Source organism: Chanodichthys erythropterus, chromosome 16 (assembly GCF_024489055.1).
Source record: "Chanodichthys erythropterus isolate Z2021 chromosome 16, ASM2448905v1, whole genome shotgun sequence".
NCBI lineage: Eukaryota > Metazoa > Chordata > Actinopteri > Cypriniformes > Xenocyprididae > Chanodichthys > Chanodichthys erythropterus.
Window position 1 is genome coordinate 32,845,630 of NC_090236.1, and position 26,879 is coordinate 32,872,508.

Consider the following 26,879-nt stretch of genomic DNA (forward strand, 5'->3'; position numbering starts at 1 on the left):
TGTGACTGTGCGAGGGTGTGATATTAATTTACTGGGTAGATGTACTCGACTGTATTGGCTCTGGGGCCTTCTATTTTTCCATTTCATTTTAATATATTGGCCAATATTGGGTATTTAATTGTGCATGCTCATTTTCCCTATTTCTGCATTTTAGATTATCATTGCTATTATCTAATGTTCACTTAAATCGTTACACAGTTAAATGTAATCTTTGGCAAATCTTGAAATGAATATCCATTTTTCATTCTGCACTTCATTATAATTCTTTGATGCCTAAATTCAGTTGTAGCATTTAAAATGACTAATTTTAGTGTTTTATTTTAAATGTATTTAGACAAAATACAAATACACTACCGTACAAATGTTTAGGGTATGTAATAATCTTTAATGTTTTGGAAAGAAGTCTGGTATGCTCACTAAGGATGCATTCATTTGAACAAAAATACAGTAAAACAGTAATATTATTACAATTTTAAATAACTGTTTTTTATTTGAATATATTTAGGGCCCGAGCACCAAAGTGCGAGGACTCTATTGGATTTCGTCCGTTTATTTAAAATGTAATTTCTGTGATTGCCATTAAGCTGAATTTTCATCAGGCATTGCTGTCACATGATAACTTATATATAACTGTTACAGGATTCTATGATGAAAAGAAAGATAACAGCACATAATTTATTTCAAAGATAATTTTTGTAACATTTTAAATGTCTTTACTCTCACTTTTGACCAATTTAAAGCATCCTTGCTGAATAAAAGTTTTAATTTCATTCCAAAAAAATAAAATAAAAAATCTAACCCCAAACTTTTGATGTAAACAATGTAGTATTGGCAATTCATTGTTATCAACTATAATTGTAATTATCATCCTATCTGCATCAACCAGAATTTTAATATCTGTTTATCCCTAGTTTTAATTTGCCTGTATTATGAGCAAATGTCTCTGCTTAATAAGCATACTAAATAATGTTTTAATTAAAATCTAAAGGCACCATTTTGTGAGGGTCTAGGTTAGGGGATAGAAAATATCATTAGCTCAGAAGTGAGTTTGCTTTTGTGTTCAGGGCAGCGGGATAGCATTATTTCTCCCAATCTCTCCTGTGAAGCACAGACAGGTGCCGTGTTAACTGTTCTCAGAAAGTGAGAGGGCGAAGAGAGAGAGAGAGAGAGAGAGGGAGGCTTAGGCTCTAAATGGTTTGTGGAATGGAGGTGTTAGCTCGTGTCAGCTCCTTGCTTTTGCTGACAGATGAGCAGGAGCTAGGAACAGGAAATCCCTGGCCCTAATGCCCAGAAGAGTGTGTGTTTATGTGTGTGTGTGTGTGGTTGAGGTAGAGATAAATAGAGATGGCTGTGTTGTCGTACTGCAGGGTTAGACTCACAGCTCTCCGCTTTGGGCACAAGCTGCAGACAGGCAGACACAGGAGCGTCTCTGATGACAAATCAATCCACATCTCACTTTCTCCATCCCTCAAACTCCGTCTACACCGGAGCTGGAGCGACTGCGGCAGGAGGGCGAGAGGAGTGCCGCACTGAGGGCTTAAAGCAGGCAACAGAGACCGAAACTTCCTTTAGGGCTGCACTCCAATTGCCAAGTACATGAGAAAAGTGGCTTTTCGAACAGAAAATCAATTTAGAGTCATTCAATACACTGAGCTGTCGCGGGTGAGATTACAGCATGTTCGCCGGGTTCCATATTCAAATCACAGCCTGGGAGCCAAAGTCGGTTTCCGCACCAGGGCCTTGACTACACCTCGGCGCTCAGCTCCATTGATCTGATCTACTGCGGAGGAGGCCAGCAGGTTAACACGTGTAAAAAGGAATATGTCTCATGCGCTCAGGGTCGAAGCAGGGGGAAAGAGGTTAACCGTTGCACGCGCTCTCAAAATCGCCAGGGAGTGTCCGTGCCGCATGCGAAGAGTGAGCTCAGCGGCCAGACCGTTTGGCGTATGCGGCGGTACTAGATATGATTGACGGTGACGGCCCACAGCACTTTCTCTTGTAACTTTCAAATCATTAAGCCTTTAGTGTATTAGGCGGCTCTTTTACGACTCTTTTTTTTTGTCCTGGCTCTTCCAAATTGCTGAAGCAGGATGTATTGGAGCAGGGGCCAAGCTAAGGCTAACCAGGACAACAGGAATCAGAAATACTGTACCAGTGTAAGGTTATTGACACAGAATGTCCTAACCAGACGTGGCGTGTTAAACCGTCTTTCACAAGGACGGAGATTTGCAACGACAAAGCCGCATGGAAATCAGTCATTTTTTTAGATCACCTATCTATTTTCTAAATGCATCTTGTTGTGAACAATTCCTTTATGCATATTGTTGTTATTTTTTAAATTTGAGCTTGTAATTTATAATTAAAATGTCATAACTCGAACAACAGACTTGGTTAAACTCGCCCTTTTCTTCATCAAATCCAATGCTTCCGTTCAATCAACAATTAATTAGTAGAATCAAGTCCCGGTCCTACATTTATTTCTTTTTCCATAATCCGTTTAATTCGGATTCATGTCAAAATGTGGAAGAAAGGATCTGTCGCTACTTCTGTTACATCACGACTTTAATAAAAGTTTCAAATTTAAGGTGACATGAGTGACAGAGAACTTTATGCAAATGCACAGCATCTGATTGGCTATTTTGATGTTTTGCGCAGCATTTAGTTTTCAGCGTAGAAATAAAAATGATCTGACAATTGACGTTAGTACATATGTCAGCCTCAGATGCTAATAAGACATCTATATTCACCCATAATATGAGGTTATACAGGAATGAAAGGGAGTTGATGTGGAGTGGGCCGGCGATTCGTGTGAATGTGAGTTGTCTGTGTTTATGCATTAGACATTGTGCGTGTGTGCATGTGTAAGCGATGACAGGCAGGGGTGTTAACGCAGGCAGAAGTGGGGGGCGGTCGGTTATGACAGTTCCTGAGAGGCTCTATTCAGATGGACCTGCAGCCCTGCCGTCTAAATTCAATTAACTCCACTGGCTGCTGTTCTGTCACCATTAGTGGTAATTAGTTAAAACATCAGAGTATAAACAGTAAATTGGCTCTGGTAATTATTTCCCCCTCACAAGCATATGAGAGCAGGAAGGAAAAGAGAGAGAGAGAACGTGAGAGGGGCACACCGACGGCAGTGTACTGATGAAAAGAAACCTGTAGAGGTTATTGGTGGCTTTGTGCTATCAATTATGGTTAGGCATTATTTAGGAAACAGTGCTTGTGTGTGTGTGTGTACAAGCCCACTAATGGACAAGCATAAAGTAGGCAGCACATGGCATCAGTTACAACCCTGAGCACTCAGCGTGCAATTTATGCCATCTGGCCAAGCTTTTGTCTGTCTTTTTTTAAATCTTTAGATATGCCCTTTCTTTATTACTTTTTTTTTTTTTTTTTACACAAAACCAAATCTTATTAAAATCACTTTTTTTGAAGTTTTGCTATTGTATTAACATTTGGTCATGGCACACAAAGTATATTGTTTTACATTCTCGCTTCAACACACTTCGAATGCGCATTGTGTGAGTTAGCAGTATTAGCATTAGCTTTATCATTCAATTGTACTTTATTTTACAGTAAGTGCACTTATGTATACTTACAGTGTACTTACCTAAGAAAGTACTGGGAAACATGGGTTAAGGATAGATTTAGGGGTAGGTTTAAGCTTAGTACCTAGTTATTACCCAGTCATTGCAATTACTATAATAAGTACATAGTATGTACATTGGGAACAGAACTTTAAAATAAATTTTAATCTATTTATTAAAATTCCTGTCAGATTTTAATAAATAGACATTTAGAAAATGTTTTTAAGATGTGTGATTTTGAATGAATGTAAAAGTGCTTTTTATCAGATGTTTGTATACAACAGATTTTTTCTAAAAGAAGCACTCTTTAAATAGTTTGTTCACCCAAAAATGAAATTTCTGTCATTAATTACTCACCCTCATGTCATTCCACACATGTAAGACCTTGTTTAAGACGTTCATCTTCGGAACACAAATTAAGATATTTTTGATGATATCAGAGGGTATCTGAACCACACATAGGCAGCAATGTCATTGCACCTTTTGAGGTCCAGAAAAGTAGTAAAAACATGGTTAAAATATACAACATGACTAAAGTGGTTCAACCATAATGTTATGAAGTGACGAGAATACTTTTTGTGTGAAAAAAATAAAACAATAATAAAGACTTTATTCAACAATTTGAACCATTGTCATACGTAGTGAACTCAGTGCAGGCTTCCTTGTTTACATCTGAATGCTGACTCACTGTTGGCCGGTTCTTGCGTCAGCATCACATGCTCATGTGTTCAGCTTCGGCCAATACCGAGTCTGCTTTCGGATGTAAACACGGTCATTCACTACGTATGACAACGGTACAAATTGTTGAATAAAGTCATTGTTTTTGCGCACAAAAAGTATTCTCGTCACTTCATAACATTACGGTTCAACCACTTAAGTTACATTGTATATTTTAATTTAACCATGTTTTTACTACTTTTCTGGACCTCAAAAGGTGCAATAACATTGCTGCCTATTTGTGGTTCTGATACCCTCGGATTTCATCAAAAATATCTTAACTTGTGTTCTGAAGATGAATGAAGGTCTTACGGTTTTGTAACGATATGAGCATAAGACAGAAATTTCATTTTTGGGTGAACTAACCCTTTAAGACATCTTGGAGATGTTTGTGTGCTGTCTGAGTAGGCTGAACACATAAGGACTGCTGAAATGCTTTGACCTCCTGGCCTGAATATTTTGGGCAGGTTTCTGGGTCACCCATATTCAGCTATGGGAAATGAGTAGCACAGTGTCTGAGCACTCTCACAGTCACTGCACATACAATTGGACACTAGGCAGTTTGGCCGTTGACGAATGACCCTCAATGAAAAACTTTCGCCCACGTGTGCAAAGCCCAACAGGGATGACGTCCTCAGGGACTCAACCCTGCCCACTCAGCAAACACAGCCCACCTGTTCAGACAAATACATGATTTCATAGAGCTGCGCAAATCCATCCATATTTAAGCAGAGAAGTGCCCTTCCCTGCCTCCTCTCAGTCACAAAGCCAGAGTCGTTATGGTCCTTACCCCTAGGGAGGAGCAAGGGGTGCTGGGACTGAGGCTTTCGCCTTTTATAAGAACAGTAGAGAGATAGAAAGAGAGGGAGAGCGAGCGAGGTAAGCAAGCTGGCAGATCTAACCCTGCAGTGTCACCCTCATTTCCTGGGTCAGCGCCTGGGTAATGGTCTATTAATTTGCTCCATTTTCCCCTGTGAGGCAAAACTCAATCTCCAGCCGTTTCACTCTGCTGTGCCATCCACAAGGTGATTGATTGAATAAACAGCTGTCACTACTGTGAGCGCTCACACCCACCGACACAAGTCTTATCCTGAACACCATACACTCAAACCAAACACACACACACTTACCACAATAAGACCCTCAAAGTAAACCCACATGCTCTCCAAAGCAAGCCACAGTCACTCTTACACTTGTGCACACCATCTTCCCCACACATACACCAGGATTGTGCAGCATTTAGAATTCAGTCAATTCCTGAATTGGAATTAAGGCAGCAAACATTGCAATTTGAATGTAAGGAAGTAGAATTAAAATGAACTAGAAACGCAGGACAAACTTTGAATGTACAATACCATTCAGAAGTTGGAGGTTTGTGAGATTTTTTATTTTTTTTTTAAATGTGACCCTGTACCACAAAACCAGTGTTTTTTTTAATGCCAAAAATTATTAGGAATATTGAAGATCATGTTCCATGAAGATATTTTGTAAATTTCCTACTGCAAATATATCAAAAATGTATTTTTGTGAGTGGGTATGCATTGCTAAGGTCTTCATTTGGACAGCTTTAAAGGTGATTTTCTCAATATTTAGATTTTTTTTGCACCCTCAGATTCCAGATTTTCAAATTGTTGTATTTCAGCTAAATATTGTCCTATCCTAACAAACTACACATCAGTGGAAAGCAATTTAAAGAAAAATGACCCTTATGACTGGTTTTGTGGTCCAGAAATAAGTTCTTGAAATAAGTGTTTATCAAGGCTACATTTATTTGATAAAAAGTACAGTAAAAAACAGAAATATTGTGAAATAATGGTTGATTTCTTATTATTACAATATTAAAAACAGTTGCACTGCTATATATTTTTTTGAAAACCATCCATTTTTTTGAATGATTCTTTGATATACGTAGTTCAAAGAACAGCATTTATTTAAAACAGAAATCGTTTGTAACATTATAAATGTCTTTACTTAATACTGTAAATTTAAAATTTATAAATTTGAAATTTAATGCATCCCTGCTAAAAAAAAGCTTGAATTTTTTTTTGCAGTAATGTACCTGTGGAGCGACTAATTTAATTCAAATTCACCCTTATTAATTAAAAAGGAGCCAGTTCTACAATTCTGTATTTCGCACAGCGCTGCCATACACAGTCTAGCAAAACAATTTCCCATTATGCCCTTTAAAAAGTCCTTAAAGTTGTTTGTGTGCTCAGATAATCAAGTCTCCTCCCCTCTGATGAGTACCGTTATGAATCTGGCCCTAATAACTGGCTTGCTTTTCCACATCACTGCCTGCACACCCCACACATATGCTTATTATACGCATCAAACCGACATCATCTTTAACCAAACACTCCTCTCCAATGACTGAACGATACCGACATGAAACCACTCCCCTCGTCCCACTCCTCTCTCAGGTGCTGATTGCATTTGCCTTTTTAAACGTGACACCCTAAGTATATGTGTGTGTGTGTGTGTGTGTGTGTGTGTGTGTGTTTGATCAGCAGTGTGAGGAGCTGCTGTTTAACAGCACAATGCATCACTGTCAGCAGTGATCGGCCTCCGTGCACGGTTAGCACAGACGCCAACGCCGACGCTCGTCAGGTCCCAAACCGAGGATGACCTCGTTCCATTTCATCAGACGTCCTCTCGAATGAGGCGCGATGCCTCATTCCCTTCTTCTCTCATCCTCTCCCCTCTTTTTTTTCACCTAACCCTGAGTAATCAGCCTAGGAACTGTCCAGCCTGCTTAGGGTTTCCTCTGCTCACTTACAATAAAGTACAAAAGCACACACACAGACACGTGGACAGTCTGGGCCGGCCCCATTATCAGTCTAATTCCCCTCCTTTTGCGTATAAAGCACATATTTCCCATTATGGAGATGACTTGTAGCGGCTCACCTTGCTCTGATTTAGGGAGGAGGGGAGGCGAAAAAATGAAGGCTGACAGGCTCGCTGGATTTATTTGATTGCGCATACAAGGCTGTGTCATTTTCGAAGATGCAGAGTATAAAGAGATGTGCGTGTGTGTGTGTGTGTGTGTGTGTGTGTGTGTGTGTGTGTGTGTGTGTGTGTGTGTGTGTGTGTCGCCTTAAGGCAAGGAGAAGAAAAGAGAAACGTTTGAAAGGGAGGGGAAAAAGGCCCTGAATCAAATCAAATTCCTCTTATCGGGCATTATTTGACGACGTTATCAGACAGCGTAATGTGGTTACATTCGGTAAGAGGCTGAGAGATTTCACTGTTTACTGATGTTGGCGTGCTTAAAGGCAAAAGGAGAGAGAATGAGGCAGATGTAAACACTTGATGCATGCTTGGAAAACCTGTTTAACGCATGCTCTGGTAATGAGAAATGAGAAAAGAAGAGGACTGTTTTTTGGGTGATGGTGGGGAGCTTCTGGTGGTCGTGGTCAAAGTGAGTAACTAGTTTAATCAGTGAAAGCATTAAATCCAGTGGTCAGCCGTGAAACCAAACTTCTCTTATTTCAGAGGTCTTTTGTATTAAAATTTTAAAATGCAATTTTGAAAACAGCTCTTCACTCTTAAAAATGCTGGGTTGTTTCAACCCAAATTTGGGTCATAACCCAAAAGTTGGGTTCAATTTAATTAATTTTTTAACCCAACAGTTGGGCTTGTCCATATTTGACCCAAATTTGGGTTGAAACAACCGAGCATTTTTTTTAGAATGTTGCTTAAAACAGCTTAGATCAGTTTGGACCAGCTTAAATGGGTTTTAGACCAGTTGTATATATTGCTGGTAAAATGCTGGGTGACCACACTCTACAAAATACTGGGTTAAAAACAACCCAAGTTGGGTTGAAAATGGACAAACCCAGCGATTGGGTTGTTTTAACCCAGCGGTTGGGTTAAATGTTTGCCCAACCTGCTGGGTAGTTTTATTTAAACCAACTATTATTTAAAAATTGCCATATGGCTAGTTTAAAATGAACCCAAAATAGTTGGGAAATTAAAAACCAGATGCAATTAGAGACAACAATAATAGACAAAAGGTGAATGTTTATTAATAAGCTTTAATATTGTATTAATATAAATTTAATAGTTTAATAGTTTATGAATATAAACGTATTAATAAAAAATTTAATAAATGTTTATTGTTTAATAATTATTCATTTAACATTAATAAATGTTCATTTCCAACATACTTTGGGTTAATTTTAATTAAGCAATACAGTCATTTTTGATCAATAGTTGAGTTAAATAAAACTACCCAGCAGGTTGGACAAACATTTAACCCTAACGCTGGGTTAAAACAACCCAATTGCTAGGTTTGTCCATTTTCAGCCCAACTTGGGTTGTTTTTAACACAGCATTTTTTAGAGTGCAGCAAAACCATTATAAAAGTGCCCAGAATGTAGCATATTCTGGTTACCAGCAATGTTTTTTACCAGTCAGCAGCTAAGCTGGTCACATTATGAACTTGCTTAGCTGATTGTTACACCATTGTTGGCTGAACCATCTTAGTTAGTCTAAGCTCTTTTGATGGTCAAACAGGGTGGTTTTTTACCTACATGCCCATGCGGTGCGGATGGTGCAGTTGGGCACCTGTGGGTGCAGTGATCGGCTTTACAGGAGGCAGCTGGTGTGCTAGTGAATTTAGGCATTCCCAGGTGGAGGGGGGACTCCTTTACTATCTCCATCTTTAGCTCAGCATGGGCACACTGTAAGCAAAGAGAGGTTTCAAAAGGCACATGCTCTCTGCCTGTGCCCATTAGTGGCAGCTTTGTTCTTTCGCCAATGCGTTAAGAGCTCTCTGTTTTGTTCACCAAGCACACACTCACACACGTGGCACACACACCTAAACTCAAAAACTTACTCTTGACTCCTAGCAATCCAGACGAAGACCATTAAACCCACCGAACGAGTGAATTTACTGCAATTATGAGCGTAATGTTTAAAAGGTCAAGGTGGGACTTGCCCAAATAGTGATGTGTGGAGTGTTACTACCATTATAAAGATGCCTACATACGTTATATGTCAATTTTCTATCTAAACGTTTCACAGTATCGGCCGCGCCAGGTTTTATGGACACAGATATGTAAGCATGGAGGGTTTTTTCTGCATTTGGAAGCAGTTAAATAAATAGGCGCATGCTGTTTGAGTTATGCTGCGTGAGGCTAAGTGAGAAGAGAGACAGACAGCTAACAGCCCCAGACGGAGCTGCCGATGGCGGGCTGCCAGCTACCAGGGGAGCGTGCGTTTGAGGCGGCTTCTGTGGAGCTCTTTTTCTGTCTTTTTTTTTTACACAACGGCTTGTAAAACAACATACTAGGAGTGTCAGAGGCAGATAGAGGCAAATGCTACATCACCACACAGCTAGCGGACAAGGTAGCCCGATTCTGCCTTCTCCAAGACAGCAAATTTTGACGCTATTAAGATATTAGCATGCGCTAACTCAGCCGTCCAGTGTGTAATTGTGCTATCAGTGGGGTTAGCAAGAGGTTACGTGTGATGAAAGTGCTTTTAATAATTAGGGGATGTCTAATGCCGAGAGAGGCCGCTGGCTCTGGCCCTCATTAGCTGTGCTATCAGAATGGAGGTCCGGGTGAGCGAATGTACTGTGATAAAGGTGCGCTGTGGCTAAGAGAGGGGAAAAAGAGGGGATTTCTGAAGACAGAGTGTGAGATAGTGAGAGAGAGCCATCCATCTTGGCAAATTAGAGAAGATCAGGCCAGCACTCAGTCAGAGCTGTCAAAGGCATCCCTCTCTCTCTCACAGCATGGCATTTAGGTGAGAAATCTCAGCACTAAAAAGTTCTGTCAGTCCTATTTCCTTGTTATTGCCCCGCTCTGCGCACTGGTCTCGCCGGCCCTTCAGATTAAACGGAGTCCCCACCTTTCTCCACACAGGGGTCCGGCACAGGGGGGCATCCCACATTAATCATCTTTAACGCGCTGACAAGCAGCATGCGCCAAACCCCCTCCATGCCTCAGGATTTATCTCTCTGTCTTCTGCTAGCCATCACTCACTCCCTTAGAGAGAGAAAGAAGGGGAAACAGAGAGATGGAGGGAAGAATAAGAAATGGACAAGAGGAATGGGATGCTTTAGAGACCACATCTGGTCTAAGTGCATGGTGATTTTTTTAGTAAATTTGGATGACTGGTAAAGTTGTAACTGAATTAATATGGGTATATTTTTCCATTAATAAAACTAGCATTTTACTAAAGATTTTGGATTATTTTCAGAGCCGTTTAATTTATAAATATATATATATATATAATAATAAGAATATATATATAAAATAACATTATAAAATGCTAAATAATTGCTAAAAATATTACTAAAACCAGCACATATATTATATTTTCTAAAATAAAAAATAAAATCTGCATTTAACCAGAATTTGCTATTTTTGATTATTCTTAGAGCCATTTATATACATGTTGTATTTTTCATTTTTCTCTTTTATATTTCAGTTATGCTTTAATCTTCATTTCTATAAACATAAGATATATTTCTGTATATATTTATATAGACATAAAAGTGTACAGATGTTGTTAGAAATTTATAAAGTATACAGCAAATAGTGCAAAAATAACAGAAATATACAAAAGTATAACAAATAATGTGTTTGTGAGGGTGTGTCCAGGGCTGAAGGACTGTGTGTGTGTGTGTGTGTCCCTCCAGCCCTCACAGGGGAGACATGATTAATCACTGGCTGTCTCTATTAGTCAATCCTCTCTGGGGACGATGTGGACACCAACACCACACTGCATGCACACATAATGGGGCGGTCTATAGGAAAAACATTAGGCCTATACACTAACACACACTCACATGGATATATGTGAAGCTTTGACACGGCCTCAGGTATTTGCAAACCCATGTCCACTCATCCTTTTACTCTATAAGCGTTCATCAGACAGTGCTGACAGACAGATGATATACTGTGTTCTATTGTGTGAATCCTCTCCATCTTGTATTAACATCAAAGCTGCCAAATGACCAGCTCTCTCTGTTTGTGAGTGAGTGTGGGTGTGTGTTTTCAGGGAGACAAGTGACAGGGAGGTGGTTAAGGTCCCGACAAGCGCTTGACCAAACCATCATGACTCCATTACTGAGCCCATTGATTGTGTACGGATGAATTAAAGAGCCAGTTTCAAGAGGCACACACTCATTTTCTCTTCACACATGGACAGAGAGACACACATACATACAATCACGCGCTCTGTTAACAGATCCCATCATGCACACATAACAGAGTCAGAGTAACACTCTGTCAGTAAACCATCTGACATGTCAACAGTCAAAAAAGGAAAGAAACAAATTGAAATGCACTAGAAAATAGAGAAAGTGCATTGATACAGTCACAATTTACATTAGCATTCATGTTCCATTCCTGTACATTTTAGATTATAACATTTAACAATATGTAAACATAAAAGAGTTTTAGAATAAACAGAGCTTTATGATAGACACGTCATTCCTACGCAAACACATATGTCAGGTTGTCTGATTTCATGTTGCAAATGGCCACATGAGAGAGAAAGAGTAAGAAAAAGAGTTGGATTGGAGATTTATCTGCTGTAGAATGGGTCTGGACCTCTCTTTGTTTACTCTTGCAGACGGTGATTGCTTTGGCACGACTCAAATTATCTTGTCAGGGCAATAAAGCTGACCGCTGCTGAGGAGAGGAGGAGAGAGAGAAAGGGAGATGTGGGGATGATTGGTATACCGTAGATGGAAAGCAATTGCAAAACATAGCATATAATAAAGAACATGCAAGAAAGAAATCATATATGTGACCCTGGACCACAAAACCAGTCATAAGTCGCACAGGTATCTTTGTAGCAATTGCCAACAATATATTGTATGGGTCAAAATTATCGATTTTTCTTTTATGCCAGAAATGATTAGGATATTAAGTAAGGATCATGTTACAAAGATATTTTGTACGTTTCCTACTGTAAATATATAAAAAATGTATTTTTGTGAGTGGATATGCATTGCTAAGGACTTCATTTGGACAACTTTAAAGGCGATTTTCTCAATATTTTGATTTTTTTGCACCCTCAGATTCCAGATTTTCAAATATGTATCTCAGCTAAATATTGTCATATTCTAACAAACCATACATCAATGGAAAACTTATTTATTGAGTATTTATTTGATGTATAAATCTCAATTAAAAAAAAAAAAAAAAGACCCTTATTACTGGTTTTGTGGTCCAGGGTCAGTTTATGACATAGGTTTATGTATATATGTAATCATATATATGTATATATCATATATATATATATATGTGTGTATATGTACATACACACCCAGTAACATTTTATAGTATATTACTATATATAGTAAATATAATTAGAATATTTTATGAATACTCATGTGACAATAAAGACTGGATTAATGGCTTTGCCATCACAGGAATAAATTACTATTAACAGTTAATTACATTATTATTTTTTTAAATATAACAAAATGTATTAATGTTTTAATATTATATATATATATATATATATATATATATATATATATATATATATATATATATATATATATATATATATATATATATACACTATAAATAATATATACTAATAATACAAATTGTTTCATTGATTAATTTCAATTTAATTCAATATTCACATCTATGTCAGCTGGTCAGAGAACTATGACCTTACCATGGTACATGTCAAAAAACAGTATTGTTTTTTGACATGAAACAGAAAGAAAGAAAGAAAGAAAGAAAGAAAGAAAGAAAGAAAGAAAGAAAGAAAGAAAGAAAGAAAGAAAGAAAGAAAGAAAGAAAGAAAGAAAGAAAGAAAGAAAGAAAGAAAGAAAGGTGAGAGGAGATAAGACAGGAGAGAGCACGGAAAACAAATAAAGGGCCAGAAAATGAGAAATAGATGTGCAGGATGTTGCTGGACAGAGACAGGGAGGGAGGGAGGGGAGGGGGGGGGGGGGTGGTGAGAAAAGGGTGGTGAGAGAAACAGAGACACACAGAATTGTAATCGATTACCTATTTTTCAAAGTCACTTAAAGTGTCCAGAGTGTGGGGCTGTTAAGTAGTGGTGCTGGAGAATAGGGGATGGGTATGCGTAGGCACGCATGACTGGGGAGAGGAGAGGGAGGAGGTGGAGAGATGTATGGGGGTGGGAGGGGGAGTTTTGGGATGCTAACACTGACCCTGCTAGCTCCTCACTGATGAATCTGTGCTCTTGCAGGAAATAGTTCTGACAGGCCAATATGTGAGCAGAGGATATGTTCCCCCGGAGGGACTTTGCCACATATATGAGTGTATGTGTGTGTGAGAGTTTACATGTGTTTTTACGCGCATGTTTGTCTGCATTTGTATGTGTGTGCATAGACTGGACTGTTAGCGATCATCACCCTCTGAAACGGCACACACATCATGTGTTGACAAACACAACAGTGCCCTCTGAAGTCAAAGACGGGCTCATACTGAGCCCAGGGCTTTATGTAGAGAGAAGAACCAGGATTACAGCCCCACTTCTGTGTGTCTATGTGTGTTTGTACATCTGTTTGCAACCTGCCCTCAAGTTACCTCATCATCTCGAGAAAAGATGCTCACTAACCCCTACTGCAACAGATCAATAGCTGCCTCCCAGACATTCGAACCAAACTGAAAACATCAGATGTTTGTTACACACTTTGATAATTGGACACAGCGGATCTGCCTTTTCCCTGTGTGCGATGGAAACCATTGTGTACATCTTTACATGTCTGTTAAGAACATTAAATAACATGTTATTAGAGAAGTGACAGTTAAAAATAGCAAGATGTGATCTCTAACTATATACTGTTTTTTAGTTGTTCTAACTAAAGCTCTTTTGACCTAGCAACCGTATAGCAACGCTGTCAACCATTCAGAAAATCCAATTTGGCACTGGCATTGTGGCAGTGAGTTTTGCACAAGCATTAAGCATTCCCATTATCTAAACAAAGCTAATGCTAGTTTAATGATCTAGTATGTGTGCATTTCAGAGAATTTCCAAAGGTGGAATTTCCAAAACGTGATTTCCTCACTTCCTGTTTGTGTATATGTTTGCGCTTTGAGTAAGGTAAGCATAACAGCTGCTTACAGCTGTAGTCTGTTGGTAACTGTGAGTTCATCCAGGATATCCTGTTTGAGGGAGGATCTATTGTCCTAGGGGGCTAAAAATAGTCGCTTTGATTGGCTAGTTCCAGAACTGAGAGATTAGGAGATAGCAGAGTGAAACAGGAAATGTTTTTTTTTCGCTCATTTACAGAGCTGCACGTTAGATAATTCACATGCAAAAGATGTGTTAGTTACTCACAGGCAGCCTTGATACACACACACCCACCCATCCACCCATACAGATGGACTTTCACAAAAATAAACACGGCCATGTGTTCAGATGTGAATGCACGTACACATGCCAGCCTGTTTGTGTTTATTTCAATATACTATAAAAAGATTCCAAATCATCAGCGTTCCTGTATTTGTAACTATTGAAGTCACTTTGGCTACCTTATTGTTTAATTCACTGTGCATTTCACAGTAACTGAGAATAATGGTTCTTTGTGTTACAGTGTCTGATGAAATGTTGTCCATTGGTGAGTTGATAAGTGTATGAAGTGTGTGTGCGAGATACAGCTGAAGTGTCACAAGCTCAGTGGCGTAACTGTCTGTGCGGAGATGTGGATCTGGTTTAATGAGGGAACAGGAGACAGGAGGCCGAGGATGACGGATTCTCCTTCGGCAGAAATCTGAGCCACTTAATCCACACAGTCCAGAGAGAGGGAAAAAGACTTTGAACACTCATCTGACCCGTGCTCATCTCGAAATTTACTATATATAAACTGAGCCAATGCTGCAGTGTACTGGGGTGTTCTTATGTGATTTCCCAAAAAAATCTTCTTTTAAATTATATTTTGGGGATATTCTGCATCTTATGTGATGGTGAATAGGGTACATAAAAAAAATTGTGGAGAGTGAAAGGATGAACGGGATACAGACACAAAGTACTATTAAAAATTATGTACTATAATAGTTTTATTTAAATTAGTTTGTGTGTGTGTGTGTGTGTGTATATATATATATGTAACGAGGCAGACTCGGGAAGATCCATTTGCAGCTTTATTTGACTATCGTAGTCGTACAGGCAGGGGTCAGAAAACAGCAACAACAATGTAGTAGGCAAGGCAGAGTCAGAAACGGTGACAGGCAACAGATCAGGGCTGGCGGCAGACAAAACAAGGGTAATCAACGTCCAGGCAGAATAGTCACAAGGCAGGCGGCAGACAGAGAGCGGAGGTCCGGGGCAGTCCAAGGTCATACACGAGAGAATCAAAACACAGGGGAAAACGCTCAGAAATGTATGCATAGCAAAACAAGACTTCGCGAATAATGAATGGTGCTGAGAGTCATTTATAGTCCTGGGAATAAGCAGCAGGTGGAAGTGTGGGCGTGGCTAATCAGCCCAGGTACGGGGTATGGGAAATGTAGTCCATGAGACGACTAGTACTCCGGAGATGGTGCCCTCAGGTGGTGATCGGAGGGAGCCACAGAGACCGTTTCTGTGACAGAGCCCCCTCCCTGCGAGCGGCTCCTGAAGCGAGGAGGTGGTCGACGCCGGGGTCTACCTCGAGGACGAGGGGCCGGACGCTCCGGATGAGTCCTGTGGAATTCAGCAATGAGATTGGGGTCCAGTATGTCGTCTGAGTTGACCCATGATCGTTCCTCCGGGCCGAACCCCTCCCAGTCCACTAAGTACTGCAGCATTCTGCCCCGGCGTCTGGAGTCCAAGAGCTCCTGAACCTGATAAACCTCCTCGCCCTCGATGATGACTGGAGGGGGCCTCTGATCACGGGTCTCCTCTAGGACCTCCTCTCCTCTCGGACCACCTGCGGGCTTGAGCAGAGACACATGGAAAGTGGGTGAGATACGGTATTCTGATGGAAGTGCTAAACGGTATGATACTGGAGTGATCTGTCGTGTGATTCTGAATGGACCCACGTACCTGGGACTTAGTTTCTTGCAGGGGAGGTGCAGACGGAGATCCCTTGTGGAGAGCCATACCCATTGGCCGGGTTCGTAGTGAGGTTGTTGACGACGGTTGCGATCCGCCTGTTCCTTGGATCGTCTTATGGCCCGCTGCAGATGTACGTGTGCCTCGTTCCATACCTCCTCACTCCGTTGCAGCCAGTGGTCGACGGCGGGTAGATCGGTGGGCTCTCCAGACCAAGGGAAGAGAGGTGGCTGGAATCCCAGGACACATTTGAAAGGGGAGATGCCGGTGGCAGGTTTGTGTAGGGAATTTTGTGCATACTCAGCCCAGAACAGGTAGCGACTCCAGTCCGCTTGGTTCTGATGGCAGTATGACCGTAGATAGCGTATAAGTTCCTGGTTGAGTCTCTCCGCTTGCCCATTGGCCTCTGGATGGTAACCGGATGTCAAACTGATATTAACGTTGAGTCTTTGGAAGAACGCTGCCCATAGTCGAGATGTAAACTGAGGTCCCCGGTCCGACACGATGTCCTCTGGTAAGCCATAGAAGCGGAATACGAAATTGCAAAGATGTTCAGCGGTCTCCAGAGCTGTGGGGAGTTTTGGTAAAGGAATGAACCGGCAGGACTTGGAGAAGCGGTCAACAACAGTGAGTATAGTAGTATGTCCTTGTGAATTGGGCAGGTCCGTAATGAAATCGACGGCGATGTGGGACCAGGGACGCTGTGGAATGGGGAGTGGTTGTAATAGGCCGGCAGGTGACTGACGGGATGACTTGGTGGTTTGACAGATGACGCAGTTATGGATGTAAGCGGTGATATCCGAGGCGAGAGATGGCCACCAGAACCGGTTGGACACAAGGTGGATGGTCGCAGCGATGCCTGGATGCCCGGCGCTGGGTGCGGTATGCACTTCCTGGATTACCCGTTGGCGGAGAGGGGCTGGTACATATGTATGTGTTGCTGGGCAGTCATTAGGTGGAGGTTCAGCCCTCTGGGCTTCGGTGATCTCGGACATGATGTCCCACTGGATGGGTGCGACAATGATCGAGGTAGGTATAATTGGTTCGTTGGGTAATGGGTCGGCACAGGATTCGAACTGTCGAGATAGAGCGTCGGCCTTAGTGTTCTTGGACCCGGGTCGGTATGTGACTGTGAACTGGAAACGAGTGAAGAATAATGCCCACCTAGCCTGGCGATGGTTGAGACGTTTGGCGGTTTTCAGGTATTCAAGATTGCGGTGATCGGTGAGCACTGTGAATGGATATTTACTCCTCCAACCAATGCCGCCACTGCTCCATAGCGGCCTTCATGGCCAGTAGCTCGCGATCTCCGACGTCATAGTTCTGTTCAGGTGGAGTGAGTTTGCGAGAGTAATAGGCGCACGGAAATAACTTGAGAGGGTTGCCTTGTCTCTGGGAGAGGATCGCCCCTATGCCTGTACTAGAGGCGTCAACCTCAACAATGAACTCTCGCTCTGGGTCTGGGTGATGCAGAATGGGTGCAGTGGTAAACAGATCCTTTAGTTTCTGAAATGCGGCGATAGATACAGGTGACCAGGCCAGTTGTGCGTTTGCCTGCCTTAGCATGGAGGTGAGTGGAGCTGCTGTCAGACTGAAGTTACGTATGAATCTGCGGTAGAAATTGGCAAACCCCAGGAAGCGTTGTAGTTCCTTTACTGATGATGGACGAGGCCATCTTAATACTGCCTGAACCTTGCTGTCGTCCATGGCAACGCCCTCCGCACTGATAACATAACCCAGGAATGTTGTAGCAGTTTGATGAAATTCACATTTCTCCAGTTTGGCATACAGCTGGTGATCAATGAGTCTCTGAAGCACAGAGCGTACGTGACGAACATGGTCGGAATAATTCTCAGAGAAGATCAGAATATCGTCAATATAGACAATCACCCACCTATTGAGCATGTCCCGGAAGACGTCGTTGATAAATGCTTGGAAAACTGAAGGACTATTGACAAGCCCGAAAGGCATAACCCGGTATTCGTAGTGCCCGGATGTTGTGGAGAAGGCAGTCTTCCACTCGTCCCCCTCCCGGATGCGAATGAGATTATAGGCGCTGCGGAGGTCGAGCTTGGTGAAGAGCCGAGCCGTGCGTAACTGTTCCAGAGCGGAGGGGACCAGCGGCAAAGGATACCGGAACTTTACTGTGATGTCGTTCAACCCACGATAATCTATGCAGGGTCTCAGACCTCCATCTTTTTTTTTTACGAAGAAGAAACCGGCAGACGCCGGCGAAGAGGAGGGTTGAATGAAACCTTTAGCCAGTTCCTCCTCGATATACTTCTTCATAGCCTCCGACTCAGGTTGGGATAGTGGGAATATACGCCCCCTGGGGGGCGTAGAGCCGGGGATCAGCTCTATAGCACAGTCACTGGTGCGATGCGGTGGAAGTTGTAAAGCTTTGACCTGACTGAAGGCCTCGACCAGATCTTGATATTCGTCAGGCAGTTTATTATGAGGTGAACAGCTGGCAGGTGCTTCCCTGAGGGATTCGGGGCGTGGGGGAGACTGGATACAGGTTTGCTGACAACGCTTGGACCAGTGGGTAATCTGGTTGTCCGACCAGGAAATCTGTGGGTTATGTTGTTTAAGCCATGGAGAGCCGAGAATGAGAGGGTGTTGAGGGGATTTAATGAGGAAAAAACGTATTGTTTCTTTGTGCAGCGATCCTATCTGTAAGGTGATGTCATCACAAGTGTAGCGAACTCGTCCAGTCCCTAGAGGGCGTCCGTCTAGCGCCGCCACTGACAACACAGAATTGCAGGGTATTAGTGGAAAGCCGTGAGAGCGAGCAAAATCCAGGTCCATGAAATTGCCTGCGGCACCAGAATCTATCATAGCCTCTGTCTGAATTACTTTCTCTTGATATGATAGCATTGCAGTTATTGTGATGTTAGAGGAATTAAGGGACGAACTCACCGCAGTAGAGCCGCGACTGGTAGGTCTCGTGGGGCAAGAGGCTCGCATGTGGCCCGATTGACCGCAGTACAAACACAGGCGCAGTTGCATGCGTCTATCTCTCTCCTCCGAAGTCAGGTGAGTGGTGCCGATTTGCATGGGTTCGGGTTCAGTAGGCGAGGCTGTGGTGGTATGCGTAAATAGAGACCCTCTGCCCGGCCGTCTTGATCTGATTAAATTGTCTATGCGAATGGCGAGATCGATAAATCCGTTCAAACTTCTCCCCTCGTCGCGACAAGCCAATTCAGATTGCAATTCCATATTTAATCCCTTGCGAAACAGCAGCTTGAGCGTGTCCTCGACCCATGTTGTTTGTGCTGCTAGAGTTCGGAAAGTGAGTGCGTACTCCGCAGCTGTCTGTTTATCCTGACGGAGAGATAGAAGAAGCTCACCCGCTTCCTTGCCCCCCTCGGCGTGTTCGAAGACCTCGCGGAAGCACTGAAGAAAGGATTCGAGCGTGGCGTGCGAGGTCCTACCGCCGACCCATACTGTTGTAGCCCACTCCAGCGCCTTTCCAGTTAGCAGCGAGCAAATGAAAGCTATGCGACTCTCCTCAGTGGGATACAGCGCGGGCTGTTGCGATATAAACAAGGAGCATTGAAGTAAGAAGCCCTTACATTTCGCTGGGGAGCCGTCATATTTCTCAGGGAAGGCGAGACGAGGGCTGCTGGTGGTGTTCAGGATCGGAGCGGCAGCTGCAGGAGGCGTGGGTAATGGCGGACTCATCTCCGCGGGCGTGACGCGCATAGTTTGGAGCGTCTTTACCAGCTCCTCGGTGATGGAGGTGAGACGTGTGAGCTGTTGTTGATGAACGGCCAATACACTGGCCTGTGTAGAGAGCTCAGTGGTCAAACGGTGTACAGCTGCTGGATCGGGGTCTGGCGAAGTCTTCTGTAACGAGGCAGACTCGGGAAGATCCATTTGCAGCTTTATTTGACTATCGTAGTCGTACAGGCAGGGGTCAGAAAACAGCAACAACAATGTAGTAGGCAAGGCAGAGTCAGAAACGGTGACAGGCAACAGATCAGGGCTGGCGGCAGACAAAACAAGGGTAATCAACGTCCAGGCAGAATAGTCACAAGGCAGGCGGCAGACAGAGAGCGGAGGTCCGGGGCAGTCCAAGGTCATACACGAGAGAATCAAAACACAGGGGAAAACGCTCAGAAATGTATGCATAGCAAAACAAGACTTCGCGAATAATGAATGGTGCTGAGAGTCATTTATAGTCCTGGGAATAAGCAGCAGGTGGAAGTGTGGGCGTGGCTAATCAGCCCAGGTACGGGGTATGGGAAATGTAGTCCATGAGACGACTAGTACTCCGGAGATGGTGCCCTCAGGTGGTGATCGGAGGGAGCCACAGAGACCGTTTCTGTGACAATATATATATATATATATATATATATATATATATATATAGATATAGATATATATATAGTTTGTATTTAGATATATAGATATATAGATATATATATATATCTATATATATATTATATATTATAGTATATTTTGTGCTTTTGTCATTTTTATTATTTTTGGTTTCATTAATATTTCTATTAAGCTTTAATTTATTTTTATTTCAGTTTTCAGTTCAACTTAAACATATTTCTTTTAGTTGCCAAACCTGTATCAAATAATATGCTATATCTACTCAATAAAACTGATTACAAGCAATATTATTAATTAAATTCAGCTTATAAGAATTGAGTTAGAATTAAACCATTAAAGTCAACTGTTTAAAATGAGTAATCAAAAATATCTGAATAACAGACAGACGGCAACAAATGATGTGCTTTAGCAACAAAAAAAAAAACCACAAACAGACATAAAAAGCATGAGTCAAACTGCCCAACTAAATGAAACACTGATCACCATAATAGTGACAAAATATTTTCAATAAAACATCAACATCTAAACCTCAATTAATTCTCTAAAAGAACTGTAGAAGAATGACAAAAATAGTCAGTCTGGTTAGTAATAAGAGTGATTTAATGTCTTTTAAATTGATTTCATGCAAGGCGATGGCTGAAGTCAGTTGCAGTTCTTGTGTTTCTCTTTCCTTCAGTGATTCTGCTTGTTATCATCAGGCGTCTTCAATGTTAGCAATAAAAAATAAAGAGTTCTTAATTCATTTTTGACGTCTGTCTGTTCACAAATTTCCCCAATTTTTTCATGATGATAAATAAACCTCAATCTCTCGTCTTTTTCTGTCTTTCTGTTTTTCTCTCAGGTAAGAAGAAGGTGTCACTCTATGACAGTCAGGCTCCCATCTGCCCCATCTGTCAGGTGCTGCTGCGTCCAGGAGAACTCCAGGAGCACATGGAGCAGGAGATGGAGAGGCTCACCCACATGCACATCAGGTAGACTCGCACATCTATACCTGCCATCTTCTGACAGCTCCATCAGTTCTTGTCACTGTCTTGCAAACAAATGAAGCACATTGGCTGCTCTCCCTCACATAAGAGTTAGGTCTAAAAATCAGCAGTGAGGACACCTGCTACTGGTGTAATGCAGCAGCAGAACAGGTGCTTTTTCTCCCTGTCATCCATCAGCCCACATGCGCTTAGGCCTTTCAGGTGGCCAGGTTAAGCATGGTGAGATGATCACAGAGATCCAGCACAGTACCCATCACTCATTCACTGCCTGAGACCTTTAGACAGGCCAAAGCAGCCTGGAGCAATCGCCCAGGACCCTGCTGCTGGTACATCAACTTGACCAGGTTAAACCGCTGTGTTTTCACACACCGTTCGCCCAACCTAGACAGGAAGTCTCACACTGTGAGCTCAAAGGAACATTAGCCATAACGAGAAACAATGTCATTTGAATGTATAGGTCACAGACATGTCATAGACCTCAAGCTGCGAATCTGTGCTGCGTATCCCCCTTTTCCTTTTTTTAATAGATTATGCTGCTGGGCTTCAAACGGGGACACAGGGAGAAAGAGAGAAGGAGATATTAATTCTCAGCAGGATGTCTTTCCTGCACAAGTGTTATCCATCACACGGCGGTGAGGAGTTATCTTTTAATAATTAATAAAGGGCAGTGGGCCGCCCTCCCCTGCGGGCAGTGACTGTGGACACTGACATGGCTCTGGGCCTCTGCCGCCTCTGCCTGTTTGATGGTGGTGGTTATTTAAGGAAATTGCATCATTGCTCCCGGTCTGTCAGGGTTGGATGCCGCTCGGCATTACAGGCCCGTGATTTAGCCTTTCCTGCACTCCTTTTAACCCCTGCTTATAGCCACAAGAGTTATTTTCCTGGGCTGTAGGCAGTCCAATCACTTAATACTGATTTAGGACATAGAGAAGGAGAGAGATGGACTAAAAGAGAAATGAGAGATTTAGGTGAGTTTAGGTGGGTAAAATTAGATTAACTAGGAGAATATTCACTAGTTTGATAATATTCTATTACATCTTTTCCTAAATATTAAATTGCTTAAATTGCTGCACATTTTCTCTAAAACGAAGCCAATCAGATTAGGTTTTTTTATGTTCAGACTTCAAAGGGATAGCATTTACATTCTGTCTTTATTTATTTGCCCTCATGTTGTTCCAAATTTTCATGCAGCACAAAAGAAGATATTCTTGAAAAGTGTTATTTATCTATACAGTGAAATTTAATGGTGTCCAATGTTGTTTTGATCCCCACTGACCTTCATTAAAGGGATAGTTCACCCAAAAATGAAAATTTTGTCATCATTTACTCACCCTCATGTTGTTCCAGACTTATATGAGCTTCTTTCTTCTACTGAACACAAAGGAAGATATTTTAAAAAATGTTAGTAACCAGACAGTTGATGGCACCCATTGACTTCCACAGTATTTTTTCCCTACTATAGAAGTCAATGGGTGCCAACAACTGTCTATTTACCAACATTCTTTAAAATATCTTCTTTTGTGTTCAACAGAATAAAGAAACTCATACAGGTTTGGAATAACTTTAGGGTGAGTAAATAGTAACAAAATCTTCATTTTTGAGTGAACTATCCCTTTAAATGGACAAAACAATTCTTCAAAATATCTTCTTTTGTGTTCTGCTGAAGAAAGTAAGGCATACAATAATAAAAATGAACACTTTATCACATAGTATCTGGTAAGATCATGGTTGTTGGTCATCATGGGAATTGTACATCTTGTCTAAAAATCTACTGTAAACTTGAAACGATCCCATTTTAATTAATCTACAACGTTTGCATTCACAATATTGGATAAAATTGAGACAATCCTGAAGCACACAGACCAGTCACAGCATTGCTTTGTTGGTGCTCCTTCTATCAGTGTGGAACTCTGGGTAACCGCCGCCGTCTTCCTTCCCTGTATACTTCCTCCCAGGCGGGGCTCCGCTCAACACATGCTAGCACACACAGATCATTGGAAGTGACATGGCGAATTTGTGGCAATTTGTAGTAAATCTCCCTTTAATGATAGCGTTTCATTCTGCACCAAATGAGACTTGAGTGCATGTAAAATGGGGAAAGCTATTTAAGATGTAGCATTAGGCAGATGTCTGAGTGGATGCGGGTGAGTGTGTGTGAGATTGGAACCCACCGCCGCACTCCCCTCTCTCTCCCTCCCCTGTGGCCGCATCGCCGTGCCCCCTCTCCTGACTCGTCCTCCGCTCTTCATGTATGGAAATGGAAATCCATCATGCCCTTTACCCGTCTGCCTGCTCTGAGGGCCACAGCAATCTACATATTCCCCCACCCTTTCCCAACCTCTCCACGTAATCAATTTGCCTCCAGCGGAGCGAGGGAGATCCGGGTGGCAAACGACACGAAAAGCAATCTTTATCTCCAGCTTACAACCCCCCAACTGTCGACTGGCATTTATTCAATTTTCACCAGCTCCCTCACTTTCGCTCCCTCTCTCTCTTCTCAGTCTTGCTGAATTTGGCTGCGAGAGGGGAATGGGATAGCACGGTTTGTCCGGAGTGTGGAGATTTTGAAGTCAGGTGCACACAGTTAATCATTATAAACTGAGAATTTGGGGAATTCATATTGTAATACATATGTGTGTGTGTGTGTGTATGAAGAGTTCCATTGCAAAAAAGTCCATCTGAAATCTTTTCTTTTAAATTATATATATATATATATTTTTTAACCAGGCTCCTATGTTTAAGTTCAGTAATTTCACTTTAATGGCAGTGGAAAGGTTGTTAGTCAGTTATTGAAATGCCTTATTTTCTTTTGCTGCAAAACCAGCTAAATCCATGTGTGCTTTTTTGGCAAAAACCTGTAAGTCCACCTCTTTTGACAACAAGACATAGTAAAATGCCTGTTACAAATCCTGTACAAAACATGATAAAAACTTGCAGCTTGGCAATTGAAAGCCGGCTCATACGTGCACTGTCATATATCTTGAAATCATATTATTCGATTGACATCTTCCACTTGGTTCTTCTGTGGACATGAAGGCATTTGCTGACAAAGCAAAGTGGCGTTTAGCGGTCTCTGCTAACAAACTGGTATTTCTGAATGGGCTGACACTGGGATTTACCAGATTTGAAGCGAAAGTATTTGATGAACGTATACTATGTGCGGAGAGCATTTGCTCAATATCATCATCTCATTTTTGACGGAGGTGGCGTTTAATGGCTGTGTCCTAAAAAAAGTGTTTTTTATTTTTTTAAAGTTACTTTGGACCAGTGAAAAAGACTATAGAAATCATTTTTAATTATTATATTACAATTTATTTAAAAAGATATTTAAAAAGATATTTTAACAATTTCTTTTGTATTTAGTTCAATGTCAAGAACAATATTTAAATTTTAATACCATACTTACTAATTTTCCTCACACAGGCAAAAGGATTATTCTATTTTGGATCCCTGGCATCAAAATGTTTTAAACCCTCTACCTCAAATTTGCATGTTTTTCATTTGAGTACACAGAATCTTGCCTGAAGATCACTTGCACAATGCTTACATGATGGTATTTTCACTGCAAAAAGCCGTCATGATTTATGCATTATTGTCTGCACACAAGCTTTAAATTAACTTGTGTGGGCTCCATATACCTACCATTACATAATATCCCTCAGGTCCTATAGTTCAGGCCCTGTGTGGCATCTCTAAAGTAGTAAAGAGTGTTTTTCTGCCATTGGCCTTCACTGCATGTCCCACTACCGTGAAAAGAGATACTAGGGCGTACAATGAGTGCAGAGGGGGCATTTAGAGCGCTACAGAGTATGAAGTGTATCTTAGTGTTGTGGGGTTTTTTTTTTTCGTTTTTTTTTTTTGACATGAAGAGATGTGTGAGGTCACAGAGATTCACCGTGCCATGCTGGGTGGATTTATGATGCCGAGGAGTCTGTTTATTATCTCGCAAACAGCGCACTGCCACCGATGGGGCAATTTATCCCCTCTCAAGGCCTGGTTCCTGATTTGTGTTGTCTCTTTCTTCTCCTCTGTCTCATCTTTTCTCTCTGTCCCCTTCTCTTTCTTTCCTCCCCTGGCTGTCAGATCAATCATGTTGACTGCAGAAAAGGCGGGCTTCAGGCTTATTACCTGAGTGAAGGGGCGGAGCAAAGCACCAAACCCCGCCTTCACCTGTCATTCATTACATTTGAGCCTCTTTAGCCAGTTTACACACTGTACTCTAACTCCATCTGTCATCTTGCAAATCTTTTTCAAATCTAAATTAACACAAACATGGATCCGTGTTCTCTTTTTGCTCTTTGTTTTAGGGTGCAGGCTAATTCAGTTTCAGTGCAACCGTCTCTCTGGGTGTGAATGCATGATTTAAAGCGAACATGACAAGGGTGACATTACCCTGTCATTGTTTCTCAGATCGTCATCACGCTGCTTCATAAACACCCAGCAGTGACCAATCTATGGGGCTGTAAACGAGATTCAGCTAGAGTGACAGACAAGGAAACAGTAAAAAAAAAAACCAGGAAACAAAAAAGAAAGCAGTGGAAAGAGAGATGGCAGGAAAGATATTAATGTTTCTGAGAGGAATCCGATTTGATATGTCTTTCCCTATTGTCGGTGGATGCTTTAGCTGCCCTGTTTAATAATTCCTGCCTACCAATCAGTCATCCTCAATCCACAATGTCCACAAGGCAAAGATTCAATGTACAATCCACCTGCCAGACTCAAGACGGAGTCGCCCCCCACCCTTTTTTCTCTCTCTCTGCCATTCTCCTCCTCTTTAATACAATGTTTACAAGCCAGTGCATTGTCCTCAACATATTTCAAAGTCCTAAGTGCCTAAGGCGTTTCACTGACAAATCAAATAACCGCAAAATCATTTATTTCCTTCTGCCTTAGTCTAACTGCGGGAGGGTTGCAGTGGGGGGGGATCAGGTCTGGATGGAAGCATCCATGAGAATGATTACTTCAATAAAAAAATTATAACCCAAATCTGCTTAGCAGTCGTACTTTTGGACAGTAATTGTTTCAAATACAGCATGACCCAGGGCTGCCTGGATTGAGTGGCATAGAGGATGGGTTTGAAACTGCTCTCGATCCCCCCCATTTTCCATCTCCAGATGATTAAAAGTGTGATTTGTGTGGCTTTGTTCTCTTTTTGTCTCGGCTGTCCTCTTGAAGGCCCGTTCGGGTCTTAAGTGAGGCCAACAGGGGAGCGCTCAACGTGACTGAGCTAAAGTGAGTGTTGATGGAGGAGACACATGTGGTCCGC

The 26,879-nt window shown here is 41.8% G+C and overlaps 1 protein-coding gene across 2 annotated transcripts in view; it reads left to right on the top strand.

The window, feature by feature from the left end:
• rnf220a (ring finger protein 220a) overlaps window positions 1-26,879 on the top strand; it is a 129,181-nt gene that overhangs the window by 71,983 nt on the left and 30,319 nt on the right. For both annotated transcript variants that reach the window (XM_067363526.1, XM_067363527.1), the window contains exon 2: window positions 21,469-21,598. In XM_067363526.1, coding sequence (XP_067219627.1) covers window positions 21,469-21,598 — 130 coding nt within the window. The remainder of the gene's footprint in view (window positions 1-21,468; window positions 21,599-26,879) is intronic.